At 51.5% G+C, this 26,099-nt stretch overlaps 1 protein-coding gene and 1 long non-coding RNA gene across 5 annotated transcripts in view; one reads left to right on the forward strand and one right to left on the reverse strand.

Moving 5' to 3' along the window:
* Positions 1-1,561: 1,561 nt before the first annotated feature.
* On the forward strand, positions 1,562-24,629 carry LOC140693324 (uncharacterized). The gene is made up of 3 exons (XR_012069044.1): positions 1,562-1,693; positions 3,177-3,268; positions 23,838-24,629. It is a non-coding gene; the product is annotated as an uncharacterized lncRNA (long non-coding RNA).
* Positions 5,628-26,099, reverse strand: part of TCF7 (transcription factor 7) — a 31,775-nt gene continuing 11,303 nt past the window's right edge. The window contains exons 4-11 of one of the 4 annotated variants that reach the window (XM_072957250.1): positions 15,239-15,350; positions 14,283-14,373; positions 12,670-12,762; positions 11,295-11,414; positions 10,666-10,828; positions 10,451-10,558; positions 9,895-9,943; positions 5,628-7,285 (exon numbers count right to left, since the gene is read on the reverse strand). In XM_072957250.1, coding sequence (XP_072813351.1) covers positions 7,206-7,285; positions 9,895-9,943; positions 10,451-10,558; positions 10,666-10,828; positions 11,295-11,414; positions 12,670-12,762; positions 14,283-14,373; positions 15,239-15,350 — 816 coding nt within the window. In that variant the 3' untranslated portion in view covers positions 5,628-7,205. Of the gene's footprint in view, positions 7,309-9,894; positions 9,944-10,450; positions 10,559-10,665; positions 10,829-11,294; positions 11,415-12,669; positions 12,763-14,282; positions 14,374-15,238; positions 15,351-26,099 lie in introns of all 4 variants that reach the window. The other 3 variants (XM_072957252.1, XM_072957254.1, XM_072957257.1) reach the window with 3 other exon arrangements.

Genomic DNA, 26,099 nt, shown 5'->3' on the forward strand with positions numbered 1-26,099 from the left:
AGAGACTGATTACACCAAAAAGCCTAAAGTATTTACTCTCTGGCCCTTTACAGAAAAGGATTTCCAACCCCTTAGGCTACTTTTGGGTCCCTGATTCCCTTTACTCAAGAAGTAAGCTTGCTTTTCCACTTGTCCTGGTTTTAGTGGGGAAGGTAGCAGAGTTCAGTTCTAGCTAGGGTCTCTCATTTCTGCTATTTCTTGCTATACTAGTCAACTCTTGGAAAGAGCTTAACTACCCTAACTAAGTGTATCCCTAGCAATATAACAAACAAATCTTTACTGAAAGTCCAGGATTACTAGCATGTGCTCTATTTAATTTAAAATGAAAGTATCAGCTTCAGGGAAGCAGGAGCCTATTACTGTTAACTCTCAATCCTATGACACCCAAGAATTGTTAGAATTATAGGACTAACTAACATATTTAAAGGATACTGGAGTCTTTCTGAATATGTAGTATTGAATGGACAGACAATATAGTAGTTTAAATTTTGTTCCTTTCCTGACTTTCTGTAGACTTTGGCCCTAGACTTTACCTTTTTTTTTTTTTTTAATTTTTTACAAGTTTTTATCCCTAGTAGCCAAACCTGTCTTTAGAGATACACTCACTCCTGTCTAGCCTCTTACTTCCCAGTTATTCTAAGCTCATACTGTAGCATGAAGCCATATTGTGAGGCTGGAATCCTGCCTCTGCCTCTTAGTGCTTATCTAGTCTTGGGTAAGTTGGAAGTAGTAGCCATCTGTCATGTGGTGCTGTTGGTGATGAAGACTCCTCTGTGACAGTCCTTTGGCTTCTCAGCTTTTCATTGATTTTCTGGGTCACTTGATATCAAAAGTAAACCAAACCCTTTCCGAATGTTATCTTGTTACTTTCTCCTTCATGTTGTCATGGTCTAAGGATATGTCCCCTCAGACAAATTCTAATAATTCTTACATTGTAGAAGCAAGTTACCTCTTTTGAAGTGCTGTTACATTTTATTAGCTCCCCTTCATAAATCTGCCTTTAAAATACGAAGTAGGTATTGCATTTTCCCAAAGATTTTCAGAGGCATTCCTTTAAGTTACGGATCCCTTAGTGGCATTATAGCTGTGATTTGTTTATTCTACAACTGCTTGAACACACCTGCTGGAATTAATTGAGCAAGATCTGTATGTAACTAGGACTGCAGCCCTGTAACATAATGTCATGGTAATGCTAGCAATAGAAGGAGAGTAGCAGTGAGTCATGATGGATACATGAATCAGGGCAGGCAGATACTCCAAATCACATGATCTTTCAGTTTACTTAAAAATTGGCCAATCCTGTAATCTGTTTTCTGATCCAAGATAAATTAAGAAATTAGACAGGTTGCCTAGGCTCTTAATAGGGCAGTTTGAACAGGGAAAGGAAGTGGCTTCCACAAGGTGAGAGAGAAAACTGAGAAAGCAGCAGACCTCTTAATCTGAACGCCCTTTACCTTATACATGTTCCGTCAGAATCTCAGCTTTCAAGACTTACTTAACTTTTGCTTATCACCAGTTCCATTTGAAGACCTTTGTGATTTTTCTTTTTCTAAAGCTCAGTGTACATCTTAACCAAGTGGGAAGGTATTGTTCTCCCTACAAGTTGTTTGTGCTTTAAAAAGATGATAATCTTCAACTACCTGGATTTGTATGAAAACTAGAAGAGAATAAGGGAGAAGATTGGAAGTAAAGGGTAAGCACATGAAATGGTTGAATCCCTAAAGTATAGCTCCTGGCTTCTTTGTGGGAAGTATAAGATATAGTTGCCCTCTTATGAGCTTTTGGCATAACTAAGGAGGCAAAGCATAAATAAATGAATAACTTCAATAAATGTTCTGGGACAGAACAAGATAAATGAGCAAATGAGGGCTACAAGGCTGAGAAACTAACTTGATTTCAAAAGTCAAGTTGGATTTGGTTGGGGTAGAGGGATGCCAGGGTAAACGAGAAAGCAGTGTTCAGGCTGGAACTAGCAGCAGAGGTTGGGTGTCGTCTGTCTAGAGGATGTAGTCTGTCAAGAGAATTTAGGGCTTGATTGGTGAAAGAATTTTGGTAACGCTCTAGGAAGAGTATTCATTAGACTCATGTCAGGCAGTACAGTTCTTGAATCGTTTGTGTTGTTGTTGTTGTTGTTGTTATTATTATTAAAACGGAGGTATCGGGGATTGAACCCAGGACCTCGTGCATGCTAAGCACACTACTACTGAGCTATACCCTCCCCCCTTGAATCTTTGAACTAAAACATTTTTTTAATAGTACTGGACAAAAGTATTCTGAATATTGGGGGTTTTACACTTAGAATCTTGATGCCTTTTTCTTATTTACTGTTGGTAAAAATCACTACCTCCAAAGAGGCAGGGAGAGTAAGAATTGGATGTGTATATTAAGATGAAGAATGATGTTAAGACGTTTAGAACATGTCCCTTGGCCAAGGATTGAGCCATTTGGATACCTAAGCAAGGTAGACTGAATGCAATCCTTCCTATTGAGCTGTCAGTGGATCTGAGCATCGTTGGTGGCATAAAGGTGTTGGTGAAAGGACTTTGTTTGAAGGGTTTCCAGTGTGGGACTTACGTTTGAGCGATAATTGAGCGATAATTGTTAATTCATGGATAAAATACTTGCTGCCTTGCAGTATTTTGCACTGTTAGCTAATCTGGCGTGTGTGCCAATACTGAGAGTGAGAGGCATTTTGTGGGAGGAATATAGTTGCTCACAACAATATCTGCTTCTGTCTCTAGTTCTCATGACCTTCTGAGACTGCTCAACTTGAAATTTTCAGGAAGTATTTACTGAGCATTTTAACCTGCTTTGTGCCAGTGTCTTCTTTCACTCTAAGGACCAGCCTATTCCATAAATGTGCTCTCACCTTCAGTACTTCCCGTCTGTTTATGGTGCAAATTAATATTTGTCCTTTGTGTGCCAGTGTGCCATTTCACGACCTCTAACTTACCTTCAAATGCTTTGCAGATATTTTTGCCCCAGGGGGCTTACAGGAGGGGTAGGAATACAAGAAAACTCAGAAAACTATATTCAAGAGTTTCCAGAGTGGCTGTGTGTGTGTGTGTGTGTGTGTGTGTGTGTGTGAGAGAGAGAGAGAGACTAGAACCTAATTCCTGCTCCTCCGTAGTACCCCCCACCCCACTGCCCCTACCCATGACTGCACATGCCTGCAGGAACAAGACTTCAGATAAAGGAATGTGAGAACACCTGAAAAGGGAAGACCTGGTCCAGAGACCCTGGTGAACTTAAATGTGAACCTAAACTAGTAAGTATCTCCCTTATAATGCATAGCTGCTGAAATAACCCTTACCTTGTGTTGCTAGTGACCTAACTCATGAAGACTGCTAGGGACTGGGTAGTCCATACCCCTAGGACAGAATTTGCCCTTTCCAGTTAACTCTTTGTCTAATCCCATACTGTTCTTAACAACTTCAAAATCTTTCCTGACCTAAGCTGGACTTTTATTTTAGGGACCTGACTATGAGAACATTCCCATCTGTTTTTCTCTGTTTTAAAACTCTCTGCTGTTGGAGTACATTTAGCTATGGCTCCTCTCAAACCCCCACTGCCCATTGTGGACAGGTAGATCAGTAGAGAATTCAGGAGCCTGAGTTTAAAAAAGAGGCCCATGGTGATTTAAGATCTGAAACAGAAGGTGACTAGAATAGTTGGGACTGGTCAAGTTGACACAAGCTAGGAACCAAGTTCTGCTTGGGTGGCCAACTCTGTTTCAAGGACCCTTGGTGAACTCTTAAAATTCTAGAGACTTGAGAAACAGTCATCCTAAAGCAGCCTTTCTAACCTCACAAAAGCCATTTCAGCTTCTTTAGTATAATGAATTAGTTTCAGTCTCCAATCCTATACTTTGAGATATAGGCCTGGTCAGTCTGTTACCCTTGCCCCTTCTGTGCCTTGTTGTGTTTCTAGAAGTGCATGCGGGAGCTGATTCCCTTTCTTTGGAACAATGTAAAGAACCATTCTGCTTCGCTGCACATGTGGCCTTCCTAGCCAGGCTTTTATTGTACACTGAATAGAGCTGGGCCTTTCAAAATGTAGTTACAGTTAGAAGAGAGTCTAGCCACAGGGCCTCCTGTAAAAGGAGGAAACACTCTCCAATTGGGAGACTTGAGAAGGCCCTGCTAGCTTGTTGGGCTGAGCCCTTACCATGTCCCCTGAGCCCAGGATGGGCAGAAGTAGCAGCTGCAGCAGGAGAGGGGTCAAGTTCTATACTTCAAGCAAGTCTGCCAGTTGTACAGGAATGTGTAAGGGAGGCTGGGGTAACTTGTGTTACGATATCTCAGAAGACAGAGCTGGTTCTTCCCTGGGTGGGACTGCTGTGGTATTAGAAGTTGAATTTGGGGCTACACTCTCAGATCACCCCGTGATCCTACAGGAATGTGCTGGTCTGATCTAGGAAGATTTGAGTTTCCTCTTTGAAGTCAGTTTAAAAGAAAAAAAAATTTTTTAAGGCTGGTTTGAGTTTAACAAGTGGCCAAAGCCCCTCTCTTTACCCTCACATAAACAAAGAATACATTGTTCATGTACCCAGTATGCTCTAAATAAGACACCAGATCAGATGCAGCAACTCAGTCTTGCATAAGCCTTGGTTAAAATGTAGTTTTTTGAAACAACTAGGCCAGTAGCCAGAGCGGAATTCTTTAAATGGGACAGATGCCGAGAGAATGGCTGGTCTCCTTTAGCACCCTTCCAGAAAAAAAGCAAGTCTGGGATTACCGCTTCCAGTGGCCTACTTTTAAATAGACACTTCTCTGGAAGATGACTTTATTTATAAATATTTTAAAACATAAAATCCAAAAAATATAACTCAATGAAGTAAAAATTACAATGCATGATGGTGGCCCAGTGGTTGGCTGTTGGGATACACTTCTTGCCCAGTATTCTAATGGTTGACTGACCTATTGCAATGGCTTTATGACAGACACCTTTTACATTCATGATGGTTCTCAAGAAATTAAAAATATACTTTAACATGATGGAAGTTACTGTGTTAAATAGGTTTTTTCAAACTTGAGAGGTTTTGTATAAAAATATGAATACTTCAGGAAATGCTTCAAGCACTTTAATAGTCTTGGGAGGTAAGGGTACTATTAAAATACCCCTTTTGGATTTTATGATGGATGATACAAAGTAGTAAGAGTCCTCTTTGTCCTTGTTTTCCTCTAAATAGGGTATGTACTTGTGGAGTGTTGGGTCTTTTCTCTCTGCCCTCAGAGGAAGATGAAGCCCAATGGTGATGTGCATGTTTCTGGCTGGACTGTTTTAGGGGCTATGGGTGGCAGTTTCCAGCCCATTCTCATAAGAGCAATGGTGGCAGGCTGGCCTGTGCCTGCAATCAGATGTGAGGTCAGAGGATTGAAGGGTTGAGCAGAGATTGGAATGGGAGCTTATACCTAGCGTGAGCCCCTCTCTCTCAGTTGTGGCAGGACCTATCTAAGGGGAGATGGCAAGAGTAATCCCTGGCTTCTGTAGGTTCAAAGTCCTGACAACATGTTTACCATAATAGAGAATAAGCGCCAAGTTTTGTGGCTGTAGGGGAAAGAAAAATGTCATACATACTGTTACTGAAATAGCTTATTCCTCAGGGTCAAGCTTTAAAAAAGAAACCCAGTAAAAATTATCTTTATTCTCAAGTCAGAAAAGTTTTTCTATGATACGCATTACCAATACAAAAATAGTTTGAATACTACGATGGTCATTTTTTCCTCAAGATTTCTTGCAATGCTACACTAGAATATAGATCTTTGGATTCTGAGAAGCCAGTGGGTAAAGTAAGAACTAAAGGCTTTTGTTGAGGGGGAGTGTGTGGGTACAGGAAAAGCCCTTTTTCTTTGGATTCAGGCTATGTACAGTGAAGAGGAGGCAAAAAAAATACAACTTAAATTAAATTAAAAAAATTTTTTTAAGGCTCAATTGAAGCTTGGCTCAGAAGTGGGTTAAAGTAGGCTGTGGTGAAAACCCACTGTCCACCACGAGAGGTTTTCTGGGTGCCTTGCTTTGGTTGTGATGGTCCTCCTTCCTGCAGCCCCATAGGGAAACTGAAGCTGGCCTAGTTTCATGCTGGAAGATAGGCACTGGCTGTCTTGAGGTTTGGTTTGCCCTGTCTTAGAACTGAGAGCTGCCTAGACTGACATGGATAAGCTGGAACTGGAGCTGTGAAAAAGGCTCTCAAAAGGGGGAGGGATGCACACTGGATTTTGAGCCATGACTTACTTGAACCTTTGATTGCAGCCAGTAATGACTGAGGCCTTTTGGTATCAGGGAGTCTTAAGTGATTGAGTTTCTCAGGAAACATTTCCAAGTAATTTGAACTAGATCTGCATACCCCCACTACCCACACTTGCCTGATAAGGTAGTGTCAGGTTATTCTTGTTGCCTAGGGTGACAGGCCTAAAGCTAACCAATTCCATTTGCTTCTCTTCTTGCAAGCTCCTGAGAATGTGGCAAGAGGTTTCCTCTGGTCCATCATAGAGATAGCAGCTGGTTTTCTGTAAATGGCTTCTGTTGTCTTGAGCTTTGTGGTTGTGACCATGCTCACATGTTGTTTGATAAACCAGCTCATTCTTGGTCCATGAAATATCTGGTATGGGGAGGGCTTGGCAGTGGTGGGGTTGGGGGGGGCAGGGTGGGGAAAGCAGTTGGGCTCAGTCCAGCCCACCTATGACCTATAGCAGAAAAGCAAGGGAAGCAGGGGCATCTGGCTAGCAAGACAGATGTGAGAAGAATAGATGCAGGCCGCCATAGGCATATCAGATGGCACAACACAGATCTGATTCCCACCATTTGGAGCAGTTTGAATAGATGGCCCCAGTTTCAGGCAGAAGTTGTGCAGCCTCTGAAATCTCCAGGGCCTGGACCCTGAGAGGGAACTAACAGGGCCCCTGGCCGGTTTCCACGGGCTTTGGGGCTCTGCCGTCTCCTCTCAGAGGGTGGACCCCTGGAGGAGGCTGTGTGTCCTGTGCATGCTAGGCTGCCTGTCTCTGAGGCTCCTGTTGCTGTACCTCTGTGCTCTGTAGGTCGCTGTGAGGGGCCTGAGGGGGCCCAAGGGGCTGGGAGGCTGAGAGCAGCCGAGAGACCTGGTGATGTAGGCGCTGGCTCCGCAGGGCTAGCAAGCAGTTCTGTGGGAAAGTGGGGCAGCAGGAGGTATGAGGGCGAGTCCTGGGGGGCTGGGGACCCGGGGCAGTCTAGAGCACTGTCATCGGAAGGAACGGGGCTGGGGCAGCGGCCTTCTCCGGGTAAGTACCGAATGCATTTCTTTTTCCTCCTAGGAATAGTGAAGAGAGTTATCTGTAAACAGAGGGTGAATTCATAGTCATACACCACAACCAAAAAATGCTGTCCTTGCACAGGCCTAACTGACCTCTTGGCCCCTCTCCCCATGACTTGGGTGACATGCCTGTGCCTTCACTTAGCACTGCACCTCTTCTGAGCCTGTCCAGATGTGGAGCAGGTGCAGTTCCCAGCACAGCCACATGGTGGCACAGGGACCTTTTGTAGTTTAGCCTGTGGTCGGCCTGTTGTTTTTTGGTGAGCCATCTCCTAGTCTAGGCCATTGAGGCTCTGCTTCACGTATCTGTGGGGCTCAGATCTGATTAAGGGAAGGGGCTGCAATACTTGAGGCTTCTTGGGCTGAGCAATCCTAGTGCTCAAAGCTAAGCTCAGAACAGAGAAAAGGAAGAAATGGACAGTGACTCATCTCATCCATTTCTACCATCTTATAGAGTTCTCTGCGCCATAATTTGTCTCTGAAATTGGAATGGATGAGGACAGGGTCACCTCCCATCATATATACATACACATACATACTTATTCCCCCAGTTCCTCTTTGTCCTTGGACAGGGAGCATGGTGGGCACTCTGAGAGACTGGCCCAGTATTCCCTGGAGTCAGTGAACTTACTGCCTGGAGTAGCCTCAGCCTTGGCCCTACCTGGCATGGCCTGATCCTAAACTAGGCAACGTTAGCCAGTTGGTAGGTATACCTTCTTTTTACATACACAAGTATTTCTTTATTATACGGTGAAACACACAGGTTTAGTGCCTCAAGGCCTGAGTAGGGGTACCCCTGCTTGTCCCTCCCTACCTCTCAAACCCTCTGGACTCAGTAGGGACCTGACAATACATCACATGGCCACGTGGCATCTAGGTTATTCAGGTTGTTCTCTACTGTCATTTTGTTCTTAGGTTTAAGGGCTCAGGATAGTATAGCTAATATCCCAGTTTGGAGAAGTGAGGAAGCTGGTGGCCCATGATGACTTTGAGGCCTGGGAGCAGGGACTCAGGCCACCTAAATGGTGTGTGTGAGATACGTCTGCTGCCGATCTGCTAGCACCAGACCATCATTACTTAGAGGACCCCAAGCACCAGAACTATCTTCTAAGTCTGCTTTTCCTTACCTTCTAGAACATTGCCTCTCCCCCTCCTCCCACCTAGACCCAAGTGATATCCCCACAAGCTGTGTTCCGTGTTTGTTCTCATTCTTAGGATGTATGGGCCCCCCAGTCTGTGGGTATGCTGGGGGCAAAAGAGGGCTGCAGGCCCAGCAGAATGTGTGCAGAGTCAGGGAAGCAGCTTGAAGCAAAGGGAGGATGGTGGTGGGGACAAACCCACCTGCATGGACCACACCAATCCGTCTGCTGGTTGAGGCCAAAGCGAGCACGGCATTTCTTAGGCGAGCCAGGGTCTGCTCACAGCCATGCCAGAGGGGCAGAGCAGGGCAGAGGGCGAGCAGGCAGGCAGCAGGGCAGAGCAGGGCCCAGAAAGAAGAGGTAACATAAGTGTTAGCCAGTCACAGATGCCCCATAGCCCCCACAGGCAGAGGGCCTCTCCATGGTACAGCCAGCCCCAGTGGGAGCCCTAGGGCCCAGAACTGAGAGATATCAGGAAAGGTTGGCACCCAGCTGGCAGTATAGAGGCAGTGGGAAGAATGGTGGGGGTGGGGAGGAAAGGGACCCTATTGGCTGGCTCCTCTCCATGGCTTGTGGGGCCCCTTGCAGCAAGGGAGCTGAAGGGAGAAGGGCCTACAGGGGCCTGTGGAGACTCAGCCTCTTCTGTCTTAGGGCTACCTGCCCCCTCCCCATTTTGTCTGGATTTTCTTCATCTTTGCCAATGCCCAATGTGCCTGACCCATATCCCTGCAAGCTGTAGCTTAAGCTAATGCTACACACTCTTCCAGAAGTAAAGTCCATTTTTCAGCCTTCGAATAAAGGCTGAGGTCTCTGCTATGCCCCAGTCTTAGCCTCTAGCTTCCTTGTGTCGGGGCAGCACAGCTGAGAAAGTTATTCATGGATGTGGAGTTTGAATAATCAGAGTTGGGGCAGGAATTCACCCACAGAAGACTGCAGCAGGGTGTGGCCTCCTTGGGTCCTCTACCACAGAGCACTGTGCATCATCATGAGAAACTGGGGGTGGGGTGATAGAGAAATTGCCAGTCACACAGCAGGCTGTTTGACTACTAGACTCAGGCATGGGGCCTGGCTCAGCCTTTGCCCAGACAGCCTGCTGCCCACCTCCGCAGAACTAACTAGGAGGCAGTGTTTGGGTTTAGTCATGAGTCAACCGGTCAGTTCCTCACTACTTTCTCTGGCAGAGGCTACCTGTGAGCGGGACTAACAGAAGCTGGGTTGGGGGGAAGTGGTGGAAACCACTGCTTTAAGAATTGGCTTCTGTGTCTTCCTGGGACTTAGTGTAGCTGCTCCTCTGGTGAGGGTTTAACTTGTGAGATGCAGGCCTTGTTTCCAGAGGGCCCAGGCTCCAGGCCTTCAAGGTTCGTGGCTGAGAACTCTGCCTCACCCTCTGGGCAAAGCAGGGCTGGGGCTGCTCATGAAATGAGGATCTGGAGAGGAGCCTCCACTACTGCTGAGAGAAGGCCTCACCTGTGTTGGATTCTTGGTGCTTCTCCCTCGACCTCCTCTTCTTCTTCCCCTGCAGAGAACAAAGCAGGGGATGCTCAGGTCTGGGAGGCGGACACTGTAACCCCAGTGAGCGGGTGGTTGGTACACCTGCAGCCTTCTGCCTAGCCTGGCTGCCACTGGGATTCCAGGCACACAGTCTACTCTGAGCTGGGGACCCTGGTGTTTCTTGACTGCAATTTTTGCTGGGTTACCCTGGGGCAGTTAGGGGCTCCTCCTCCCTCTCTCACACTGGTCTCCCTTTTGAATGGAGAAGGTGACTTCCAGGCCCCTTCCTCCCCTCCTGTTGTTCTCCAGTCAAATACTGGACCCTGTGTGGAAGTGCACCCTGGGGGAAAATAGGACATGAGCCAGCCTTTAGGGGCAGCTCCCCTTGTTTGGTCCTCTTCTGACCCCCTATTCCACCATTTCCCCTCCTCATCTGTGCCTTCAGGACACTAGTCCTGCCTTCCCTGGTGAGACTGTGGCCTGGAGTATGACATTTTGAAGGTTCCCCTACTGTATGTTGTTGGCCACTCACATAGTTGTCCCGCGCCGACCAGCCTGGGTATAGCTGCATGTGCAGCTGCCTCTCCTTGCGGGCCAGCTCATAATATTTGGCCTGCTCTTCTCGCGACAGCGCGTGCCACTGCAGGGGAGGGGACACATGGGGGTGCATCAGGGAGTCAGCAGGCTGCACCAGGGTGAAGGTAGTCTGGGGCCACCCGTACCAGCCCACCTGCCCCTCATCCTCACCCTGCGGCCCAAGATTTGGTTGATGGCAGCGCTCTCCTTGAGCGTGCATTCTGCAATGACCTTGGCTCTCATCTCCTTCATGTACAGCATGAAGGCATTGAGTGGCTTCTTGATGGTTGGCTTCTTGGCCTCCTTCTCTGCCTTGGATTCTGCCTGCGTCTTCCTGAGAGGCACATAAACAGATCACTCAGGAGCCACCATGGTGTCCACCTAATGCCACCACTCTCTTCTAGTGTGTCCAGAATGTATGTAAATGCATGGATACTAGGGTTTTTTTAATGGAGTCTTTTTTTTTTTTTTAGCTGCCTCAAAATAGACGAGCAGAGTTAAGTTACTGTTCCTTATAGGAATACTGCTGCTAAGTAAGGAAAGTATGTGCAGGACTTCCAGCCCCTTCCCTATTGGCTCAAACTAAATACTCGTTCTCCATCCCGCCCCTCCCTGCTGCTTCTGAGGATCAAAAAACAGTGGTTGGTCAGTGGCAAATGCCACAAGACAGCTTGACCAGAGGCCTCCTTTGGCAGTCTCTGGAGCTTCCAGGCAGCAGGTCTTGGGCCTGGTGGGAGGAATGTGTACCCTGAGGTCTGCTTACCCTCACCCCTTCCCCTCCCTCCTGTCTTTTCACTCACAGGCTGCGGTCATAGGGCTGCAGCTCCTGCTTCCCTGAAGGGGGCACAATGGCTGGGTGGGGAATGGCTGCGGGGTGACCAGGTACACCAGAGCCTAACATCAGGGATGGGTGGGTGAACCTAGAGGCAGAAGGAGAGTTAACACTGAGCCAGGAACGTATGAGCCAGACCTTTGAACACAGAGAGGCCCCTGCACAGACATGAGGACAGGTGAATAGATGCCCCACCTCCACTGGCCTGCAAACAGTTACACAGAAATATACAAATACCTGCTCCCAACACACTGCACAGACACATCGACAAAATCTACATATATGTCAAACTCAGGTGTTTACTAAAGTCCTAAATAGCTTTTGAATCTGCCCCCTTCTTACCTCCTTCCCTCACCAGCTCAGCCTCAGCCTGTGGCTGCCCTGTGGGCTTCATTGCTTTCCTGCTTGACCTCCCAGTCCTCTCTCCATGTAACAGCCAGAGTGACCTTTTAAAAACACCTGAGTGCTCCTGGCCACTTGTGTTAAAATTCCCCCACTGCCCATAGGATAAAACTCAGGCTTCTCCCTAGGCCTTGCACAGTCCTGCATGACTACCCTGCTGACGTTTCTAGCTGCATCCCCCACACTCTCCCCTTCCTGTTTCCCATCACTTCCCACCCCCAGCCATCTCCTGCTATTACTGTTACTGCTGTTCCCTTTGTCCCCCTCATGAGCTTCCTTTTCATGAAGCTCTCCCTGACCCATCAGACCTGGCTGGAGTCTCCTTGGGGCTTCCCCATCGCCCAGGTATCCCTTCAGCTGCTGCTGTTTGTCTATACTCCCACCCTGGGGCTGCGAGCTCCAGTAGGGCTAGAAATGTCTGCTGAACTCCTTGTTTCCTACCTGGCATGGCTCTGTCAGTGAGGGAATGAGCTAAGTGAAAGGACACACGTATACACATACCCCCAACTTTCTGGCTGTTTGATGGACACCAGTCTGTCCCTTGCTGCTTGTGCAGGTATGGAGTCTCTGAGCATGTAGCCCCTACGGGCTGGGGGTTGGAGACACATGTAAAAGGTGCTGCCTTGGGCAGACGTCAGGGGATGCCCAAGAGAGTTGTCCTGCCCCGCCTACCCTTCTCTCATCAGGGATACACAACAAAGGTGAGTGCACTGTCTCTCCCTGCTCTGCAGTGCTCTGCACAGTATGGCCTGGGCTTAGGCCTCTTGTACTCCCACTGGCTTCATTCTCAGGTACAGGGCAGCATGGGGCTGCAGAATGACAGACGGACAGATGGACAGACGACTAACACAGGGCAAGCACTGGCCTGGGCATGGCCTCTTGTGGGCACTGAAGCCTGGGCAACAGGAAGCAGGAGCCTAGCTTCAGGGTAGGGGACTCACCTGGGGTAGGGGGCGCCAGGGGCTGCGGTGGGGGCAGGGAAGTGCTGTCTATATCCGCAGGAAGGGGACAGGGGGTAGAGAGGAGGACTGGGCCTGTGGTTGGGAGAGATAGCTGTTAGCAATCTGGCTACTGGCCAAAGGTGGGGAAGGACTTCCCCACCTTGCTTGGGCCTGACCCCTAGTGTAATAAGGCAAATTGGCTTCTACTTAGACCTCTCCCATGTATGTTTTTAACACCTGCCACCAGAGGGCAACCTGTGCTATTCCTCTTTCCCTCTACAGGCTTACCTTCCCTCTACTGGTGCTTAAGGGATAGAAATGGTATCATTCTTCTGGAACCCAGCTTAGTAGGCCCCTGAACTCCCCTTCAGCCTCGCCTCCTGAAATTTCCCTGCCAATACAGGGTTGATGCCTGCCCTACAGGCTTTGTACCCACTGTTGACACTGTCGGGATTGTTCTTCTGCCCTACTTTGTCTGCTTCAACTCCTGGTCATCCATCATGGTCTTGCTTGGCCCAAAACATCCTTTCTCTTGAAAGCCTTTGAGAGTCCAAGATGGATGAGGCATCCCTCTGGGCTCCTGCAGTTCCCAAGGAACTGCTAACAGTGCCCAGTCATTGTCCGGCCACTTGCCCGAGTTGTATGCTAGGTGGACTGAGTTCTGAGAGGGCAGGGACCTGAGAATGAACCAGCTTCAGCAGTGCTGCTTTGGTACCCAGAACCTGCCGTGTGCACTTCAATCCTGGGAGGTACTAGTAGGGGTAGTCCTGATTTATTTTCAAGGTGGAACTTTATCCAGAGAGAATTTGGACATGGAAGAGTAAGCTGAACTTGGATAAAGGGCAAGGGGAAAGGAGCAGGGGCACCCATGGTTGGACTTCTGGCCTGCCCCGCCTTCCTGGGAAGCCAAGCTTTCCAGCCATTGGGTGATTGCCCCAGCCTAGAGAGGCTAGAGGCCTGCCCGGGGTCACACTGTGGTTGATGAAGAAAGGGCCATGTAGCCTGCTGAGGCCCAACTCCAGCTGAAGACGTGCCCTCTGGCCCATGTTTCGGCCTAGCAAATGGGATCCAGGCTGGCTCTTCCTGGCCCAGCTTTAGTAGACGCTCAAGCAGGCTGGCGAGGGGCCTGAACTCAAGCAGGTACCACGGGCAGGGAGGAACCTGCCCTTCAAGCAGCTCAGCCAAGGAAGGGACCAGCCAGCAGTAGACATTGAGGCAAGTGGGAAATAGCCCCCCTGTCCACCAGGCCACCAAAAAGCAACAGCCTCTCTTGTGATCATTCATGCTGTCACTTCCCTTTTCAGGCCTACCTTTTCTTCCTCACATACTCAACATGGCCCTGAACAGCCCATGGTTCCCCTATTCAAGTCTCGTAGACATTAAGGTAGGATTCAAGTGCGACTGGGGCTGGGACCAAGAGCTAGGTGTCCTGCCTTCCCAAAAGGAGTCTGGCTGGCTGGCTGATGAGCAGATAGAGCTGCTGGCCAGCCTCTGGTACCTACACAGAGCTGGCAGCTAGGTGCTCGGCACAGAAGGGTGCAGGAGGAAAACGGAAGGGCAGGTATGAGTCCAAACAGCACAAGGTACCCCTTTCCCATTGGGCCCTCACTCACCAGCTCACAGTGTGGGGGAGCTGTCCCATGCTGCCTGAGGTCAGAGAGTAGAAGCCAGAGAGGTCAGAGGTCTGCAGAGGCCTGTGAACTCCTGCAGTGGAGAGGAGCCAAGTAAGTGAGCCAGCCAGACCTGGAGGCCACTTAAGCTAGTTAATGCATCCTAAAGCCTCCTGTGGAGCCCTCCTAAGATCCCACCTCCCTGTGCTAGAGGACCAGACATGCTGGTTTGTTTAGGGCTATCCCAGTGTGATAATTTACAGCACCCCATTTACAGGCTAGGGGAAATAAGGGCAGAGGGTTTGGGTGACTTGCCTAAGGACACTGGCTGGCCAGTGGCAGAGCTGGAGTCATCTAGGCCAGACCTCACCACACCCTGGTCCAGGACTGGTCTGCTATTGGCCATCTCTGCTAGCTTTCTGGGCAGGAGGCAGACCCCCTGGCCTGGGGATCCAGGGCTCCACACACCCACCTTGCCCCTTCCTCCCCAGGGTTGAGTCAGCAGATTTCCCACAGCCGACAATGGCTGATTTCAGAATGACTTTGCCTGAGGCTGAGGTGAATCAGCCGTCACAACCACCACTTTCCATTTTCTCACTGTGGGGAGGGAAAGGCTTTAAGTTTTGTATTTATCAACTTTACACAAAGAAAGGCTTCAAGTTTTATATTTATTAACTTTACACAAAGGCCTGCTCCCATACAGGCACTGGATAGTCACTCAGGCTTTAGATTCCTATCTCAACCTGAAGCCTTCAAATTTTGACCTAGCACTCTCTCCCCCAGCTCTTTGGTATCCTCAGGCCCCTCATTCTTCTTGGCATTTTGGGAGGCCCTGAGTTTGTGCAGCCCCCGGTTCTCCATTTATACAAAGGGTCCAGCCACCTGGTCTCTTGACTGCCCCCCGCCCCAACTCCCTGGCTCTGGGTCCCATTGAGTCCCTCCCCATCCTAGATCCGTACCTTGCTTCTGGCTGATGTCGGCTGGTGCTGGTGTAGGGTGTGGGCTGCTGAAATGTTCATAGAGAGGAGAGAGTTGGGGAACGCCGTGGGAAGGCTGATTGGCCTTGTTGTGCTGAAAAACGAGGAGGGTGGGTGAATGGGGGCGACCTGAGGAAGACACAGGGCTGGGGTGCACATATAGGAAGAGCCCCAATTAGCTGTGTGCAGGAAGCCCAACTGTCAAAGGAAAGTGGAGTGGTCAAAACCACATGCCTCACAGGACAGGGCCCCACTCAAGCCACCCTGTGTTCAGTGGCCCTGCCCTCCTGGCAGTCTCCGCCTGCCTTCAACTTTGCCCAAGCAGTTCAACTTCCTAGAGAGCCTCTTGGTCTTTCTGTGCCCCCAATTCTAGGAGGCACATCCCCTCTGTACAGGAAATTCTTCATGCCTCCTGCTTTCAGAGATCTCCCAGTTTCTCTGAGGCCCTCTGGCTTTTCTAGTGGGCTACTCACAAGCCTCCAGCCCCAGGACAGTCTGGAGCTTGCTTTCTTCCTCCTTCAGCTCCCAGACTTGGGGTCTTAAGTCTGACCCTCTGGAATCACCTCAGGCTTAAGAGGATTTGTTGACATAGGGAAGGGACCACCCTCCTCGGTCCTCTAACTCAGGGGAGGTGGGGCCAGGTGCAGCCAGTCCCCCCAGCCTCCACACTTCCTGTTTCCTAAGCACCACAGGACTCTTACTTTTCACACTAGTCACATGGATTTGTCATGAGATGACTCACTCAGGCTGGGAAGGGGGCTCCCCACGAGACTCAGCCACAGGGAGTCTGCTGCTCTGGGCTGCGGCCCGGCTCTGCCTATCCTCAGTGCACACCTGTGCAAGCCAGGGCCCTGGAGACATCACCTACAACTGAAGCTCAGCTCCACTTAGAAAAGACCACCTGTAGGGATGCTGCTGTTAGGAGCACAGATGAGTGAATTCTGACCCCGCGGCACAGAAGAAAAGGGACATCTGTGGGGCAAGACAGTAATGAGGTTGTGGTCTGGGCGCCTTCCCACCCTGCAGGTGAAATTTCTCACTGGTAAATTTAGCCAGACTCCTTAACATCCCTGGGCCTCAGTTTCCTCTCCTGTGTTCACGGACAGGGTTCATGATCCCTTTATCACCAGGTCTGGGGAAGGTCAGGGTAGCTCTTGGTGAGGAGGCCTGGCACAGGTCCCTTGGTACTGGCTATTGGGGGTCCAGGGTGGGGCTAGAGGGAAGGGTGGCTACGGGCTCCTAGTGGGGTACAGGGCCTCACACCTCCCAACAACAGCCACCACCTTCCCCACATTCCTCCCTCCAGGGGAGTTTGAGGCTGGGCTGCAAGCTGCACCCTTCCCCTCAGGGCTTGGGAGATTGCTGGCGTTGCCACCTGCTCATCCGTCTGCCCACCAGGAGGAGCCTTACATACCAGGGCTAATCAGCCTGCCTTCTGAGGCAGGAGTTAATGTTCTAATAGCAGTGGCTCCTCCTTTGGGGCTGGCATGGATTTGGCACCAGCCACTTCCTGAGCCTGATGCCTCACCTCTGACCGGAGCCCCCAGCTGGCCTCCTGGGGCAGGGCAGAAGGACTTCCCTCTCAGCCCCGAGGAGGGCTCTCCACTGTGAGCTTGAGGAAGTGTCCACCGACCACGCTCAGTTCTTGGCCTTTAAGAACTTATTACAGTATCTGAGCCTCCATTACCTTGTCTTAAGTGGAGATGATCATAGGGTTGTTGTGAGGATAAAGCCAGACAATACCCAGGAACTCCATTACTCTGATGTCAGGTAATGGGAAAGGGACATGCAGGAAGCTCCTCATGTCCCTCATGTCATAAGGAAATGCAACTCATAGGGCTTCCCTAGCCTTCTGGTGCCAGGACTTACACGGGCCAGACGTTTTGGTCTTATGCTGAAAGGAGTTTGTCTGGAGATGGCAGACACACCTGGCAGCCCACTGGGAGCATCACCTGGGGAGAGTGATGACAGTGCCATGCCATCCCTGGGCCTGGGTTGCAGTGACTTTCCTGCTGCTGATCCAAGGCCAGGCTTCCTGAGCGAGCTGGGGGAATCTCGTGGCACTCGCAGGCTTTCTTTTATCCCCAGCACCAAACCAGACACAACGGTAACAGATCAGGAGTATGGGGGAATGGAAGGTGGACATGGGGTCCAGGCCTGCAGGTGGCTGGCAAGAGAGAGAGGAGTAGACTGGCGATGGGTGTGGGGTGTGTGGGGCACGTGAAATCCTTCATGTACGGAGTACCTGCCACATGCCAGGCACTCTGCAAGCCCAATCTTTGTCCCAACAGGGTACCAACAGGTTGCCATTTCTCTCACCTGTAAATCCTCTAGGTGCCACCTCAAGTCTTGCTCCCCATTACTGCAAACCTCAGCAGAGCTGTCCCCATTCACTGCCTCTGTTTCTCAGCTCTCTTTATCCCTTCATCCAAGCCAGTCTCTTGCCCCCTCACTTTACCAGGTGACCCTTGTCAAGGTCCCCAATACTACCATGTTGCTCATATCAGTGGTCAATTCTGAGTCTTCCTTTTACCTGACCTCTCAGCAGCACTGAACACAACTGGTATCTCCTTTCTCCTTGCAACAGAATGTCACACTTCCAGAAAGTCACACTTCCCTGATTTTCCTCCAGCCTCACAGGCCACCCCTTCTCAGCTATGTTTGTGGCTCTTCATCCTCTTCCTGACCTGATCCAAAATGGGCCCTCAATTCTCTATCAATCCTCACCTCCCAGGGTGCTCTCATCCAGGCTTATGGCTTTAAAAGTCTTCATCTGATGACTCCACATCTCTGTCTCCAGCCCCACTTCTCCTAGGAATGCCACTCTCCAAATGCCTACTCAACAACTCAGAGTAGGCATGTCCCAAACACACATCCAAAGTAGAACCTTTGACTTTTGCCCCAGACACTGTATCTTCCTTAGTTGATGGCAATTCCCTCCTTCCAGCTGCTGCGACCAAACTGCTTGGAGTCATCTTTGACGCTCTTTTTCTCACACTATACATCCGATTTGTCAGCAAATCCTAATGGCTCTGCTTTCAAAATATATCAGAGTCCAACCACCATTTCTTTTTTGTTTTTGTTTTGGGGGGGGTAATTAGGTTTATTAATTTTTTTAATGGAGGTACTGGGGATTGAACCCAGGACTTCATGCATGCTAGGCAGGCACTCCACCACTGAGCTATACCCTCCCCCACAACCACTTCTTCTTTTCACCCTATCCCCACCTAGTCCAAGCCACAGTCATTTCTCACCTGGTGACCGCAGCAGCCTCCTGCTCTCTCAAGCCTCCATCCAGCAGTCATAGAAATCAGATCACATTGCTGCTCAGCCTAGAGCCTCTGACAGCCTGACCCAGGCCCACAAAACTGTGTGACCACGCCCCTAACTACCTCTCTAACCCCATTACCTTCCTCTTTCCTCGCTCACTATGCCAGAACTTGCCAAGGGTGCTTCAGCTTCTAGCCTCCTCTGGTTACTCCAGTGACAATTTCCACACCAGGCCGTGATGGGAAGTGGGCTGGAAGTGCAGCTCTAGGCTTGTGGACTTTTTCACCATAGGATCCTGGGCCAGTCTGGCCCTTGTAAAATGAGCATGAGAATATCAACCCTGCCTACCTCACTGGTCACAGATGCAAAAATCCTGCTTTATCCTAGAATTTTTAGGAGCAGGAGCCAGGGGCCTCTGAAGGTGGAAAGCTTCCTGGAAACCTCAGGGGCCTCTTTACCTTGATAGGTTCCCAAGACAGTGGTAGCCAGATCCTAAGCCTCATGGCACACAGGGAGCCTGAACCTCAGGGCCTACTCCCTTAGGAACCTGGGACCCTGGTGGGAGGCACTCCACCATTTCCTGTCTAAGGGCATGAATGCCTGGATCCCTAGCCCAGTAGGAATGAACACCCTCCACAGGTCCTTCCGCACTAGGCACTTTCAAGTCTAAACTTCTGCTTCAGAGAAGGCCCTGCCATCCACCCTTGGCTCTGGCTTGTTGGCCCCCCTGACTGTAAGCCTAGGCAGTGAAGTGGGCAGCTCTGACCCTTGGGAGCAGGGCCTGGGGTCCAAGGTGCCAGCTCCAGGAAGTCAGGTCCAAAGTCCCACTCTGCCCAGGCTGTGGGGAGTGTGGGGTGTCTGCTCCAAGTCAGGGAGAGGGTGATTCCACAGCATGTTTCTCAGCCAACCACCCTCCCTGGGGAGGGCTAGCTTTGGCCAGGAATCCCTGGAGAGCCCTCTGGCCCAAGGGACGGCTGGAGCTGAGCCTCCTTGACCAGGCTGGTGAAGCCTCATGTTGTAGCACAGCTCAGTCTAGGCCTAGGAATCCAGCTCTGCCTACAGCCTCTGGCCTGGTATGTGTGTGTGTGACGGGCAGGGGGATGGCAGGTGGGGTGGGGGTGGTTTGCCTGGTGGACGGAGGGCTCACCCTGGCAACCAGCATTCCCTAGGAACTGGGGAAAAGCCTCATTAAACAGGAGTATGCAGCCAAACCACAGGAGAGGTGCCAGGTGGGCAGAACTGGGGCTGAGAGCCTGCCGGCAGCTGGAAGCCCTGAGGTGCCAGACTCCAGAGCAGGGCACTGATGGCCCAGCCAGTCCTTCCCACGTTCATGCAGGCTGCTTCTCCGCCTCACTCCACAGACCCCCTCCGTGCCTGGTGGTGATAGCCAGGGGGAACTGTCTGCAGGGCCCCACGGCCCCCTCAGCCACTGGAACGTCCCGCTCCATGGCCCCAGCACAAGGCTGTCCCAGGGCTAGGCTGCCGAGACAACAGGGAGGAGTTGCCTGGGGCCTGGCCTGTGTATGGGGAGCCCCTCCTCTCCTCCTCCAATGGTGACTGTGCCCAACCTCCAAGGGATGGAGGCAGGCCTGGATTGATTGTCCCCACCGGTCCCTGAGCATCTCGATGGCACAACTTCATCTCCCTTACCTCTGAGGGCAGAGTGCCAAGCACAGAGCTGGGCACTCAATAAGTGCTCACAGCATGGTAGGATGTGTAAACGAACGGAAGACTCAACAGCAGTCCATACTCCTTGCACAGGACACTCCAGGACCCCCATTCTTGGCGTTTGTGTACAGTCCCTTTCCCCTGTACCCCTCCGGAGTGCAGGACTCTGAGGCCCTTGGACTGCGAGGCCATGTCTGCCACAGCCTTAGCAGAGGCGGTCCTTCCTGCACCGGCACTGCTCTTACTGCTCTTCCCCACACCAGTTCAAAACCTATGGTCCCAAAGGCGGTCCTCGTCCTTCTGGGATATTTTCATGAGCCCATGGCTGGAAATTCCTCATTCTGGTGCCCCAGCATGCCCTCCTTTTGTTGAGCAGGCTGGAGCCAGGAAGGGGCCGTAGGGCAGGGCTGGGCAGGAGGAGGAAATGAGGGACTCCTGAGGTAGGTCTCCTCTGCTCTGAAGTCGAGCTGGGGCCTGGATGGGCTGCTCCCACCTCCCTCTCCCCACCCCCCAACCCCACTTCCTGCAGGCTCAGGTGAAAAATAAACACAGTCGGCATTTTCCCTGCAGACCGCAGAGGTCTGCTCACAGGCTGTGTGCACCCTGAAAGCCCTTGCCACCGCCAGCAGAGAAACTCCCTCGCCTCTGACGGTTGACTCTAAAAACCCCCAAATGCTTGAGCCCCACAACACTTTCCCAGCGAAGAAAGTTGCCGCTTCCTCTGGCCTCAAGCCTGGGGGATGGGGAGCGTGGGAGGCCTGACATGGCCCTCCCAAGGCGGCCTCCCCTTGGCAGGGGACTGTGCCAGAAGCACCCCCTCCACTAACACACACTCACACATACACACACTGCACCAGAAATCGCAGTTGATCACTATCAGCAGAAACATTCAATCAGGATTTATTTACTAAGCTTCTACTATGTATCAGGCAAAAGAATGTTTCAGACCAAGGGAACAGCTTCTGTTAATGACAGCTGATTTTTTGCCATATGCTAGACATAGTTCTGAGTGCCTTACAGAGTTTAACTCATACATTCCTAAAATAAACCTATGACATAGGTATAATTATTATCCTCATTTGATAGATGAAGAAACTGAGGCACAGAGATGTTACAGCGCTTGCTCAAGGTCACACAGCTCATAGTGGCAGAGCTGAGATTCCACCCATTGTACTGCAAAAGCCCTATGGTTACTGTGGACAGAAAAGGGGGGAGCAGGGGCCTGGGGGTCCCGGTCCTAAATTCAGTCTCTCCCTTCTTCAACCTAGTTGGTCAGACCCTTGGACTGCGAGGCCATGTGCCTTCCTGACCCTATAAATGCTTCAGCAGGCTCTGGGACCCTGGGGTTGGGGTTCTAGCCATACCCCATGCCTGCCCGCCAGGGCTGCTGACACTGGCAGCTTGCCTGATGGTGATAGTTGGACATGGCCCCCATGTCCCCAGCCCACATCTCCCCTGCTCACCATGGCACAACTACACACTAGTCATGCCCAAACAACACAGGCCTGCTTCCCTCTTACCCAGGTATCCAGCTCTTCTTTGCCTCACCGCCTTTACCCGCCCCTTCCGCCCTCCCCTCCCAACTTCCCATACTTCCTCCTGCTCTTTGCCAGACTGGTTCCTTTTCATCCTGACCTCAGTCTAAGGACCATTTCCTGGGAAAGGACATGACCAGGATGGGGTTCCACAGGCCCAGCAGGCAGAGATGTCCACTTGGTGCAGAGGTTGGCTTGGGGGTCCTGGAGGGCAGAATCAGCTTGTTAGTCATCTCTGCCTCTCCAGGTTCTGTATTTGGCATGTTCACTAAGACTTGTTGAATGAAGGCCTCTAGAATCCCTGGTGCCCCAGAACCTCTGCATGCCCACCTGCTCATCTGCGGTGAAGCTGCCTTCAGTCTCTCAGCTCCTGCCTTGGGGGGGTGGGGGTTGTTTCTGATGGCTGCTCTGGAGCTGGGGAAAGGCCCTTGGGGACTAGCCCACAGAAGGAGTGACAGATCCACACCTGGAGCCACACAGAAAGGTGGGCTCTCCATAGAGTTGTTATTCTCTCCACCAAGTGCACAGAGGTGAAACTAAGTATTGTAAATGTCACATGTGACAACCCATTTGAGGCAGGCATTATCATTCCAATTTTACACATGAGGGAAATGAAGCTCAGTGGTGCTGAGAAGGTTTCCCATACACTGTCCTCCATCAGCTCAGCGCTGCAGACCCCTTTAAGGGCTCTCAGGGTCTTCAGTGCTGCAAGGCAGCTACTCTCTCATCCCTCCCCTCCTCTCCCTCGGTGCCCCAGACACTGAGGGCTGCTGGCCCCAAGGGCCATGCTGTTCCACTCTGCCTGAACAACTCTCCTCCCATTTGCTGGGCCCTCAAAGTTGAGTCTCCAGCAGTATGGGTGGGGCCCAATGTGAGCCGGTGTTTATGTGGCAGCGCTGGGGCTGGCTGGGGCTGGGCACAGGATCACAGCAGTACACAGGAAGCTGGGAGGAGCTGGGACCACTGCAAGGAGTCAGGGATATCCTGCCTGGCACCTGAGACCCCATGTTACCTCCTACTCCGTCTCTTCCTTCCTGCAATACCTTGGGAGTCAGAACTGACCAAAGCCAGGGCCACCACTAATTCATGTGGTGCCTTTGTGCTAAGTAGAAAAAGTACCCCTTCCTCTGAAGACATACCTGAGCTCACACCGGGGCACGCAGCTTGAGAAGCATGGTGCCAGCTTGGTTTCAGCTCCTTGGCCCAGCTCCCCTGCACAACCCTACACAGTGGCCCAGCTCAGAAGGCCCTCTCCAGTTCTCACTTCTCCTCCTTGCATTGCCAGGAGCCAGGCTTATCAGCTCGCAGCCAGGCTCTATCCAAGGCCTGTCCCTGAGCATCTACTCTGGCCCTGATCAGTTCCTCCAGACTCTTCTCCCACTTCCAGGGCCCACCACATCTCCCCCAGCCTCTGTCTGGAGCTGGCAATCCACTGTCTAGCACAAACGGTGCTTAAGTACCAAGGAATCTGGCCAGTTGCTGAATGGGAAGCTCCCTCAAGGCATGGAACCACGAGAATGAACTTCCCAGAAGGAGGCAGTTCCCCTTTCCAAAGGGGATTCACCTGCATAACAGCCAGGCCTTGATTTGTGGGCTGCTGCAGGTACACCCTAGCTGGGCTCATGCCCTTTTATCCCCAGCCCCTCTCTCTGGGCCCTGCTGCCCAGGACATGGTGCTCTCCCCAGGATGACCCTCAAGCTCCCCGCCCACAGCATGCCGGATGCCTTGTGCCAGACACCCACCACAGGGCATGGAGCCATGGCTGTTGGCCAGCTGAGATAGAGGGCTGGGGGATGGCTGGGCCACACCCTTGTGGACCAGGAGACTTCAGCCCTGTCTGCCAGCATAGGACTGTTGCCATGGATGCACAGAGCCCTGCCAGGTGAGTGTGGTCAGTCTATCAGCTGCCTGGCCTCGACATCAGATAACAGGTCCCTGCCACAGCAGAGGTGAGGATCTGGGTCCCTGCATGCAGCCCTGGCAAACCACAGGCGTGCTCTAGACCCAGCCCAGCTAGCGGAACCTCACTGAGCTGAGTGGCCTGGCCCACAGCCTCCAGTGGTTTCTATGCATTCGTTTACTTTTGTTTTCCTTCCTCCTCTTTGAGGTAAACGCCCCTCAGGACAGGATGTTTTTAGAGGAAAATGTAAGCTTCCGGGAGTTGCTGCAACCAAGCTGCTTGCTGATGCCACCGACAGTGTGTGGGGACTCTGCAGCAGCCCTGGGCTGGGCATCCCTCCCGCCCAGCAGTCGGTACCCAGCCCCTCAGCGCCCAGCCATCCAGGAGCCCACGTAGGCTGAGGCAGGCTGGGCACAATCGCCGCTCAGGCTGTGGACGGCAGTGTGGAAGGACACATTTGAGGAGTGCAGAGGTTTTGTTCCCCTGGGAGCAAAACCAAAAGGCTTTGTAAAAAGTATGAAGAGAGCGGCAGAGGAGCAGATTTAGAGATGGCAGCCCCCGTTAGTGACAGCCTACTGCCGACACACCGCACACCTAGCAGAGTCCCGTCCCCCCACCAGAATCCCATCAGTCTTCCCAGCCGCATTGAGGCGTGCGTACAGAGAGGAAAGGGGAGCTTGGAGAGCTCAGATGACTTGCCCATGATCTCAGAGCAAGTAGAGACGGATCTGGACTTGAATCCAGCCCTTTGGGGTTCCTGGCCAGAGGTCTTTACCACTCAGTGACACCTCATAGGCCAGCTGGTAGCCTGCCAGCATGGAGACTACGTGTGGTCCCAGGAGCCACGGTTGCCGGATTCCCCCTCCCTCCTCATTAAGACCTCCCCCTACCCAGGACCTGGGATCACTGATTTTGCCAGCAACACCCTGCAATAATCTTTCTTGGAAAAAACTGTCTAACAGCATGGCTCTCACCTCCACCAGCCCTATGTGAAAGGTGTCTTCACCCTGCCCTCATAGGGGGTGGTTTTGGTTCTCAGTTGTAAATGACTAAAGGAGCCATGAGAAGTCATTCTTCCCACAAGATCTGGCCTCTGTTCTCCTCCTCCACATGCAAGGCGGGGTGGGACAGCCACTGGCAGCTGGGGTGGCTCTCACCAGGGCTTGACAGAGTAAGCGTGCTGCCTAGGGGTGGAAGCTGGGAGAGCCCCGGCAGGGCGCAGAGAGAGGGAGGCTGAGGAGGCTAAGGTTCAGCAGTGGCTCGAGGATGTGAGGGAGAGCAGGCTTGGAGATCTCATCCCGAGCCCTCGCTCTGCACTCCTGTCCTGACTGATTCCAGCCAGCTTCTGAGGAGCAAAGACCAGACGGGGGCCTCTGAGTTACCTGCTCTGTTCAGCTGCCTGTACCAGCCCCAGGAGGACAGTTCTGCCCTGGGGCCATGGTCAGGAAGCTTACTTGGTCTAATCTTTGCAGCTATTGCCAGTTAAGGCCCTTGTGGCTCTGCCTGGGCTCAGTCCAAGGGAAACAAGGCAAGGAGTGGAAAGGGGTTGCTGGAGGCTTCGAGCCCCAGAATGCTCCCACCCAAGCCCCTCATGCCCAGTGTAAGCAGAGGGAGGAGGGCAGGGATGCTCCAACTGCCACAGGGGCCCTCTTGAGGTGGAGCCCCCTAATGAGGTTGAGTTAGGGGACTCCAAAAACCACACCAAACAGCTCTTACAGATACACACCTGGGTCTAACAGTATAAAAGTACAGGGGAGAGGGCAAAATACCAAATTCCTGGGGGGTAAGAAGTGGGGATGAATGGGACAGGGGAGCCAAGGGAACCCAGGTGCTGCTATAAAACCTAATTTTCCAAAAATGAGTGGCTAGATATGTTGCCTCCAAGGCCAGATAGCATGCGGTAAGGGCAGGAACACAAAGGCAGATGCCTGAGTTCACATCTCTCCTCCAGCACTTACCAGGTACAAGTCTTTGCACGCTTTGTGTTCAATGTCCATATCTCATGGGGACTGAATGAAGTAATATTTGTGTCTGCTAATATTTTTTAAATTAATGAAGAAGAAAACAAAAGATGAAGGCAAGCATGTCCCTAGACCAAGCCTTTTCAGGGAAGCCAGCTTTTGTGCTAGTCCGAGGCTACTGGCCCTCGATTTCCTTTGGGCTACTGTCTGATTGTTGTCAGGCCAAATTCCTGAGCTCCTGACTGGCCTTCAATGACCAGAGCTGAGGGGTGGGGTTGGGAAGTGCAGATGAGGGCAGAAGAAGAAACTCTCAAAATGCCCCAGCTAGGCCGACAGGCGGCTCTGGTTCCCAAACAACTTTCCTGTGGGGGATGGAGGGAGGACACCTATATCCAGGGACGCTCTCAGATTCCTCAGTCCAGCCATTCCCATCGCCTCAGGGCCTAGGACACCCTCTAGCCCATCCCTGGACCACAAAGAGGAGGGCACCTGGCCCAAAGAAGTCAAA

This window comes from Vicugna pacos, chromosome 3, assembly GCF_048564905.1.
Source record: "Vicugna pacos chromosome 3, VicPac4, whole genome shotgun sequence".
In the NCBI taxonomy this organism is placed as follows: domain Eukaryota; kingdom Metazoa; phylum Chordata; class Mammalia; order Artiodactyla; family Camelidae; genus Vicugna; species Vicugna pacos.